Raw genomic sequence first — 10,000 nt, forward strand, 5'->3', positions numbered from 1 at the left:
AATCCTGGCTAACCCAGACTGTGTTGTGCTTCCATCCTCCTTAGTTGGACCTGGTTGATTTTGACCTGGAGGAGTCAGAGGGCTGTCTGTATGACTCGCTGTCTGTCCTGGGAGACGTGGAGAGAACAGAACAACTAGGTAGGAGATGTGGAGAGAACAGGACAACTAGGTAGGAGACGTGGAGAGAACAGAACAACTAGGTGGGAGATGTGGAGAGAACAGGACAACTATAGGTGGGAGATGTGGAGAGAACAGGACAACTAGGTAGGAGACGTGGAGAGAACAGGACAACTAGGTAGGAGACGTGGAGAGAACAGGACAACTATAGGTAGGAGACGTGGAGAGAACAGGACAACTAGGTAGGAGACGTGGAGAGAACAGGACAACTATAGGTAGGAGACGTGGAGAGAACAGGTATCTTTGGACATTGAGTTGTATACGTGCCAGAAGTATTATAGTCGAGCTAGTAGCTCACTGTCAGAGTGCCGTGGTCAGAGTTCCCTGGCCGGGTCAAATGGGATCACGATACCAAATAGATACCGTGGTTTTGTGCTGGAAATGGGGAACCCTTTGTCTGCATGTTGTGGTGTGGATTAAAACTGCTTTGATTTTGTGACCCCGATTGCTGCCTGTCTAAACCTCCTCAGTTTGCTGTCTGTCTAAACCTCCTCAGGTTGCTGCCTGTCTAAACCTCCTCAGTGTGCTGCCTGTCTAAACCTCCTCAGTTTGCTGTCTGTCTAAACCTCCTCAGGTTGCTGCCTGTCTAAACCTCCTCAGGTTGCTGCCTGTCTAAACCTCCTCAGGTTGCTGCCTGTCTAAACCTCCTCAGTTTGCTGTCTGTCTAAACCTCCTCAGTTTGCTGTCTGTCTAAACCTCCTCAGTTTGCTGTCTGTCTAAACCCCCTCAGGTTGCTGTCTGTCTAAACCTCCTCAGGTTGCTGTCTGTCTAAACCTCCTCAGGTTGCTGCCTGTCTAAACCTCCTCAGGTTGCTGCCTGTCTAAACCTCCTCAGGTTGCTGTCTGTCTAAACCTCCTCAGGTTGCTGCCTGTCTAAACCTCCTCAGGTTGCTGTCTGTCTAAACCTCCTCAGGTTGCTGCCTGTCTAAACCTCCTCAGGTTGCTGCCTGTCTAAACCTCCTCAGGTTGCTGCCTGTCTAAACCTCCTCAGGTTGCTGCCTGTCTAAACCTCCTCAGTTTGCTGCCTGTCTAAACCCCCTCAGGTTGCTGCCTGTCTAAACCCCCTCAGGTTGCTGCCTGTCTAAACCTCCTCAGGTTGCTGTCATGTTGTCAAGGTAACGCACCGCGGGGTCATGTTGTCAAGGTAACGCACCGCGGGGTCATGTTGTCAAGGTAACGCACCGCGGGGTCATGTTGTCAAGGTAACGCACCGCGGGGTCATGTTGTCAAGGTAACGCACCGCGGGGTCATGTTGTCAAGGTAACGCACCGCGGGGTCATGTTGTCAAGGTAACGCACCACAGGGTCATGTTGTCAATAGGGATGCTCAATATTGGCTTTTTTACCGATACCGATATTGTCCAACTCTTAATTTCCGATACCGATATCAACCGATACCGATATAAGCAGATATTCCCCCCAAAACGGAATAATTTCAGGTAATTAACATTACATATCTCTTGTTGTGCATACTTTTGACAATAAATAAAATCTGAATTTGTTCTTACTTGCTTGCCTGGGTAAATAAAGGTTATAGAAATGTAAAATAAATAAATAAAAGAAATATTGAAAACCGATACCAATATTTTCCGATATCACATTTTAATGCCAATATCGGTAGGCCGATAATATCGGACATCCCTAGTTGTCAAGGTAACGCACCGCGGGGTCATGTTGTCAAGGTGACACACTATCACCCAGGTCATCTTCACATTTACATGGACCAACAGCTCAAAGTGATGAATTCCAATTCTTGTCTTAATTTTTCACAATCTGGTAAAAAGGTGCTTTAGTTGGGATGTAGTCCAGTTCTGTGCTGTGTGAGCAATGTTTCTTTTGTTAGATACAGGTGGACACATAATGTTAGACGAACTGCATTTTAGTAGTGCCACTTTGAAAACAGTTTGACAACAGTTTGTTAACTACAATTTCCCATCATACTGGCAAATATTTGTTCTTAAAAATCCTGGCTAACCCAGACTGTGTTGTGCTTCCATCCTCCTTAGTTGGACCTGGTTGATTTTGACCTGGAGGAGTCAGAGGGCTGTCTGTATGACTCGCTGTCTGTCCTGGGAGACGTGGAGAGAACAGAACAACTAGGTAGGAGACGTGGAGAGAACAGGACAACTAGGTAGGAGACGTGGAGAGAACAGAACAACTAGGTGGGAGATGTGGAGAGAACAGGACAACTATAGGTAGGAGACGTGGAGAGAACAGAACAACTAGGTAGGAGACGTGGAGAGAACAGGACAACTAGGTAGGAGATGTGGAGAGAACAGGACAACTAGGTAGGAGACGTGGAGAGAACAGGACAACTAGGTAGGAGACGTGGAGAGAACAGGACAACTATAGGTAGGAGACGTGGAGAGAACAGGACAACTAGGTAGGAGACGTGGAGAGAACAGGACAACTATAGGTAGGAGACGTGGAGAGAACAGGAATCTTTGGACATTGAGTTGTATACGTGCCAGAAGTATTATAGTCGAGCTAGTAGCTCACTGTCAGAGTGCCGTGGTCAGAGTTCCCTGGCCGGGTCAAATGGGATCACGATACCAAATAGATACCGTGGTTTTGTGCTGGAAATGGGGAACCCTTTGTCTGCATGTTGTGGTGTGGATTAAAACTGCTTTGATTTTGTGACCCCGATTGCTGCCTGTCTAAACCTCCTCAGTTTGCTGTCTGTCTAAACCTCCTCAGGTTGCTGCCTGTCTAAACCTCCTCAGTTTGCTGTCTGTCTAAACCCCCTCAGGTTGCTGCCTGTCTAAACCCCCTCAGGTTGCTGCCTGTCTAAACCTCCTCAGGTTGCTGTCTGTCTAAACCTCCTCAGTTTGCTGCCTGTCTAAACCCCCTCAGGTTGCTGCCTGTCTAAACCCCCTCAGGTTGCTGCCTGTCTAAACCTCCTCAGGTTGCTGCCTGTCTAAACCCCCTCAGGTTGCTGCCTGTCTAAACCTCCTCAGTTTGCTGCCTGTCTAAACCTCCTCAGGTTGCTGTCTGTCTAAACCTCCTCAGTTCGCTGTCTGTCTAAACCTCCTCAGTGTGCTGCCTGTCTAAACCTCCTCAGTTTGCTGCCTGCCTAAACCTCCTCAGTTTGCTGCCTGTCTAAACCTCCTCAGGTTGCTGTCTGTCTAAAGCTCCTCAGGTTGCTGCCTGTCTAAACCTCCTCAGTTTGCTGCCTGTCTAAACCTCCTCAGTGTGCTGCCTGTCTAAACCTCCTCAGGTTGCTGTCTGTCTAAAGCTCCTCAGGTTGCTGCCTGTCTAAACCTCCTCAGGTTGCTGCCTGTCTAAACCTCCTCAGTTTGCTGCCTGTCTAAACCTCCTCAGTTTGCTGCCTGTCTAAACCTCCTCAGTGTGCTGCCTGTCTAAACCTCCTCAGTTTGCTGTCTGTCTAAACCTCCTCAGGTTGCTGCCTGTCTAAACCTCCTCAGGTTGCTGCCTGTCTAAACCTCCTCAGGTTGCTGCCTGTCTAAACCTCCTCAGTTTGCTGTCTGTCTAAACCTCCTCAGGTTGCTGCCTGTCTAAACCTCCTCAGTGTGCTGTCTGTCTAAACCTCCTCAGGTTGCTGCCTGTCTAAACCTCCTCAGTTTGCTGTCTGTCTAAACCTCCTCAGTTTGCTGTCTGTCTAAACCTCCTCAGTTTGCTGTCTGTCTAAACCTCCTCAGTTTGCTGTCTGTCTAAACCTCCTCAGTTTGCTGTCTGTCTAAACCCCCTCAGGTTGCTGTCTGTCTAAACCTCCTCAGGTTGCTGTCTGTCTAAACCTCCTCAGGTTGCTGCCTGTCTAAACCTCCTCAGGTTGCTGCCTGTCTAAACCTCCTCAGGTTGCTGTCTGTCTAAACCTCCTCAGGTTGCTGCCTGTCTAAACCTCCTCAGTTCGCTGTCTGTCTAAACCTCCTCAGGTTGCTGCCTGTCTAAACCTCCTCAGTTTGCTGCCTGTCTAAACCCCCTCAGGTTGCTGCCTGTCTAAACCTCCTCAGGTTGCTGTCTGTCTAAACCTCCTCAGTTTGCTGCCTGTCTAAACCCCCTCAGGTTGCTGCCTGTCTAAACCCCCTCAGGTTGCTGCCTGTCTAAACCCCCTCAGGTTGCTGCCTGTCTAAACCTCCTCAGGTTGCTGTCTGTCTAAACCTCCTCAGGTTGCTGCCTGTCTAAACCTCCTCAGTTCGCTGTCTGTCTAAACCTCCTCAGGTTGCTGCCTGTCTAAACCTCCTCAGTTTGCTGCCTGTCTATACCCCCTCAGGTTGCTGCCTGTCTAAACCTCCTCAGGTTGCTGTCTGTCTAAACCTCCTCAGTTTGCTGCCTGTCTAAACCCCCTCAGGTTGCTGCCTGTCTAAACCCCCTCAGGTTGCTGCCTGTCTAAACCCCCTCAGGTTGCTGCCTGTCTAAACCTCCTCAGGTTGCTGCCTGTCTAAACCCCCTCAGGTTGCTGCCTGTCTAAACCTCCTCAGTTTGCTGCCTGTCTAAACCTCCTCAGGTTGCTGTCTGTCTAAACCTCCTCAGTTTGCTGCCTGTCTAAACCTCCTCAGTTTGCTGCCTGTCTAAACCTCCTCAGGTTGCTGTCTGTCTAAAGCTCCTCAGGTTGCTGCCTGTCTAAACCTCCTCAGTTTGCTGCCTGTCTAAACCTCCTCAGTTTGCTGCCTGTCTAAACCTCCTCAGTTTGCTGTCTGTCTAAACCTCCTCAGTGTGCTGTCTGTCTAAACCTCCTCAGTTTGCTGTCTGTCTAAACCTCCTCAGTTTGCTGTCTGTCTAAAGCTCCTCAGGTTGCTGCCTGTCTAAACCTCCTCAGTTTGCTGCCTGTCTAAACCTCCTCAGGTTGCTGCCTGTCTAAACCTCCTCAGTTTGCTGCCTGTCTAAACCTCCTCAGTTTGCTGCCTGTCTAAACCTCCTCAGGTTGCTGCCTGTCTAAACCTCCTCAGGTTGCTGCCTGTCTAAACCTCCTCAGGTTGCTGCCTGTCTAAACCTCCTCAGTTTGCTGTCTGTCTAAACCTCCTCAGTTTGCTGTCTGTCTAAACCTCCTCAGGTTGCTGCCTGTCTAAACCTCCTCAGTTTGCTGTCTGTCTAAACCTCCTCAGTTCGCTGTCTGTCTAAACCTCCTCAGTGTGCTGCCTGTCTAAACCTCCTCAGTTTGCTGCCTGTCTAAACCTCCTCAGTGTGCTGCCTGTCTAAACCTCCTCAGTTTGCTGTCTGTCTAAACCTCCTCAGTGTGCTGCCTGTCTAAACCTCCTCAGTTTGCTGCCTGTCTAAACCTCCTCAGGTTGCTGTCTGTCTAAACCTCCTCAGGTTGCTGCCTGTCTAAACCTCCTCAGTTCGCTGTCTGTCTAAACCTCCTCAGTTTGCTGCCTGTCTAAACCTCCTCAGTTTGCTGTCTGTCTAAACCTCCTCAGTTTTCTGCCTGTCTAAACCTCCTCAGTGTGCTGCCTGTCTAAACCTCCTCAGTTTGCTGCCTGTCTAAACCTCCTCAGTTTGCTGCCTGTCTAAAGCTCCTCGGGTTGCTTGGATCATGGCCAGAACTCGAACCAGGGCACTCTGTAAGAAGCTAATTCGCTAATTTGCTAATTCGTGGCTGCTGTACTGTATGGTGATGGAGGGGGCTTGGGATGATCACTGTACACAGTCTGTCTCAATTATTGTCTTGTCATGTTGTGTTAATTTATTGTCCTGGGATGTCTTTTTATGTATTGTTATTATTATTATTGTATTGAGTGATATGTTTTGTTTCATGTTGAAAAAAAATATATTATAATAATTTGATAAAAAAAAAAAAAAAAGCTAATTCGCTTTGCATCGACTACACTACTGGCAAGTATGTAAAATCCCCCAAAATCCCAACTATTCCTTTAACACATTCGGGGCCACTGGGATGAGTCTAATAAATCTCTAGAGGACCAGCAAATGTAAACAGACGTGGGGCTGTTTGTAGAGCTAAATCTATACTTTATAGTATTGCTATCTGTCCATTCTCATTGTCAATTGAGTCCATAAACCGTCCCTTCAAAATGGCTTAAAGAAGCGGTTAGGTGGTCGAGCGGAGATTGCGTTCGTCACCAGCCCCGGAGCTGTGAGCTTGGTTCGCCTGTTCGAATCCAGCTCACAGCTCCGGGGTTGTCACCAGCTTGGCTGGCCGTCTGCACTGATACAATTGGCTGTATCAGAGGGTGGGAGAAGCTGGCGGGGTGGGTCCGGGTCGTTGTAAACAGCGACTCCTACAGTTCGGTCGGGGCGCCTGCTACGCGCGGATTGGACGTGAGGGGGATAGTGTGGTCCTCCCACACGCTACGCCCTCTCAATGAGAATCCGCGCTGCCAGGTGAAAAGAAGCGGTGATTGGCTGGACGTGTGTCGGAGGAAGCACGTGGTAGCCTCCACTCTCCCAAAATGATCTGACTGTGGGGGGTAAAGCGCAGCGACCAGGAAGGGACTGGGAATTGGCATACGACTAACATTGGGATGGGAGAAAATCGGAGGAAAAATGGAGGGGGAAAAAGACAAAAAAAAAAAAAAAAAAAAATGGCTTAAAGAAAAAAAAATCATCAATACGTTCTCATTTTATAGCGCCGTGAATATAAGCGTTATACGGCATTTGGTCTAGTATATTTCCTGGAAGGCTAGATAAAGGGCTAATAGCTACTAACGTTATATCCAATGGCATTTCCGTTATACAGATGCTACAGTTAAAACTCAAACTGCATATGATCGACACGATCCTCAAGCATGTATGTTTCTTATTATTGATTACCAATAACCGCGTTCGTCTAAGTAGCCACATAGGCCGATCGCCTGGATGGCTATCAAAACAATGCCCGATCGGGTTGTACTTTACGTGAAAAAGATCTTACGATGAGCCGGTTGGATCCCCCCGAGCATTTCCCCGTTATTGATCGCCATCTGGTAGATCGATATGTCCATTGGCTGATGATAAATCCCCTTATTGCATAGTGAAATCTACAATCCAAAATCACGTGCAACAGACAATAGCTATCGCTTCAGATGAGTAGAAAACTACATTAGAGATCCAAAAAAAAAAGACAACTTCTGCCACAGGGAACACTCTATTATCGCGATAGCGCCCCTAAGAGGATCTGGCCGGTATTGCACTTTGGCGAATTCAAAGAGTAGGGTTCACAAATGCGTTCACAACTTTCACTCGACTCGTTGCGCCATGCGCCAAGTACCCGGCACTTATCTATCACCTAGTCTTTGCATAATAATAGGATACCAATAGCATAACAAAGAACGAGAAGTGCAAAACCAAAATACAAGCCCTGTACCAATTGGTGGGGGTTTGCTTGAGCTGTGGAACCAAATGGTCCCGACTGGAAGTATGAGACATTTCATTGTGCTTCAGAATTAATTTAGTTTGTATTTACTTTTCTAGTTTAAGTTAATTCAATTAAAGAAATTGTAACTACAATATTGTATCTACAATTACATTTAAAACATTGTTTGTTTTTCAACCACATCTGTTGACAATATAATTTCTTTATATATTGAAGGCTACATCCTGCTACCTTTTTCAGCTTCTCTATTTCAAGGCAATATTTACAAAAACTAAACTAAAACTAGTAATTTCCTATACAAACATGTTTCCTACTATTTATGCATAATAATCATCTGTTCTGTGCGCACGCGAGGGAACGTGTATGCGCATGTGCGTGCGTGCACGCCGCGTCATTTAAACAGCGTACAGGCAGTTCTGATATTACGACTGCACCCCTAGAAGTGACAACCTGCACTGAGGCTCTATGGGTCACGTTGACAGTTTATTTTCTTCATCAGGCACTTGTCCCATTAATGGGAAAACGCTCTGTGTTTGGCTTTCAGAATCCCTGAAATAGCATGTTAGCATTGTTAGCATTCCTCACTAAAACCATGGGGTGCGGCTTGCAAGCTAGAAGGTGGCAGTGCTCCATGGCATTATTTAGGGAATACTAACAATACAATACAATGCAATGCAATACAATACAATACAATACAATACAATACAATACAATGCAATGCAATGCATTGCAATGCAATGCAATACAATACAATACAATACAATACAATGCAATACAATACAATACAATACAATACAATACAATACAACACATTACAAAACAATATATATATTATTTTTTTTAATAATTATTTTTTTAATAATAAAACACAAGATACTTGTGCCCTAATGATAAGGATAAGCGCTCAATGAAGAAACTGCAGTCCCCTTGCCAAACACCTATGCTAATCATGGGGGGGGGGGGGGGGGGGGGCAAATAAAAGGGTTATCATATGTGTATATATGAGGGTAGGATACAAAGCCAGTTTAGAGTAAGGGGTATGGGTGCAGGAGGAAATGGTTAAAATGTGAGCTCCAGGTATTGACAATGCCACACATGGCCTCCAACATAAGTTGAGATATTATCCCTGGGGATTGAGGGGGGGGGGGGGGGGTTCCATTGTTGTATATAATAATAATAATAATAATAATAATAATAATAATAATAATAATAATAATAATAATAATAATGAAGTAAGATATAAAGTAGAGAAACTCCATTTTATATTGACATATCTTACAGGGTTGTGTTCCCTCTCTAGCACTGCTGTGTGGCAGAAGCAGGCCTCCTCCGGTCCTGTCTTACAGCAACGTCATGGTTCTTCAGTTCAGCGCCGACAGCTCCGTCTCACACAGAGGCTTCTGTGCCACGCTGGCCTTCATCAGCCACACAGGTCTGTACTGGGAGAGAGAGAGAGTTCTGTGCCACGCTGGCCTTCATCAGCCACACAGGTCTGTACTGGGAGAGAGAGAGAGTTCTGTGCCACGCTGGCCTTCATCAGCCACACAGGTCTGTACTGGGAGAAGAGAGAGAGTTCTGTGCCACGCTGGCCTTCATCAGCCACACAGGTCTGTACTGGGAGAGAGAGAGAGTTCTGTGCCACGCTGGCCTTCATCAGCCACACAGGTCTGTACTGGGAGAGAGAGAGAGAGTTATGTGCCACGCTGGCCTTCATCAGCCACACAGGTCTGTACTGGGAGAGAGAGAGAGTTCTGTGCCACGCTGGCCTTCATCAGCCACACAGGTCTGTACTGGGAGAGAGAGAGAGAGTTCTGTGCCACGCTGGCCTTCATCAGCCACACAGGTCTGTACTGGGAGAGAGAGAGAGTTCTGTGCCACGCTGGCCTTCATCAGCACACAGGTCTGTACTGGGAGAGAGAGAGAGAGTTCTGTGCCACGCTGGCCTTCATCAGCCACACAGGTCTGTACTGGGAGAGAGAGAGTTCTGTGCCACGCTGGCCTTCATCAGCCACACAGGTCTGTACTGGGAGAGAGAGAGAGAGTTCTGTGCCACGCTGGCCTTCATCAGCCACACAGGTCTGTACTGGGAGAGAGAGAGAGTTCTGTGCCACGCTGGCCTTCATCAGCCACACAGGTCTGTACTGGGAGAGAGAGAGAGTTCTGTGCCACGCTGGCCTTCATCAGCCACACAGGTCTGTACTGGGAGAGAGAGAGAGTTCTGTGCCACGCTGGCCTTCATCAGCCACACAGGTCTGTACTGGGAGAGAGAGAGAGAGTTCTGTGCCACGCTGGCCTTCATCAGCCACACAGGTCTGTACTGGGAGAGAGAGAGAGTTCTGTGCCACGCTGGCCTTCATCAGCCACACAGGTCTGTACTGGGAGAGAGAGAGAGAGTTCTGTGCCACGCTGGCCTTCATCAGCCACACAGGTCTGTACTGGGAGAGAGAGAGAGTTCTGTGCCACGCTGGCCTTCATCAGCCACACAGGTCTGTACTGGGAGAGAGAGAGAGTTCTGTGCCACGCTGGCCTTCATCAGCCACACAGGTCTGTACTGGGAG

At 47.7% G+C, this 10,000-nt stretch overlaps 1 protein-coding gene across 1 annotated transcript in view; it reads left to right on the plus strand.

The window, feature by feature from the left end:
• Positions 1–10,000, plus strand: part of LOC311229471 (ovochymase-2) — a gene marked incomplete at both ends in the record, with an annotated part of 43,595 nt that overhangs the window by 33,441 nt on the left and 154 nt on the right. Inside the window, 2 exons of the mRNA XM_084315551.1 lie at positions 2,182–2,275; positions 8,743–8,874. Coding sequence (XP_084171677.1) covers positions 2,182–2,275; positions 8,743–8,874 — 226 coding nt within the window. The remainder of the gene's footprint in view (positions 1–2,181; positions 2,276–8,742; positions 8,875–10,000) is intronic.

Source organism: Notolepis coatsorum, assembly GCF_963971535.1.
Source record: "Notolepis coatsorum genome assembly, chromosome: 6".
Lineage (NCBI taxonomy): Eukaryota > Metazoa > Chordata > Actinopteri > Aulopiformes > Paralepididae > Notolepis > Notolepis coatsorum.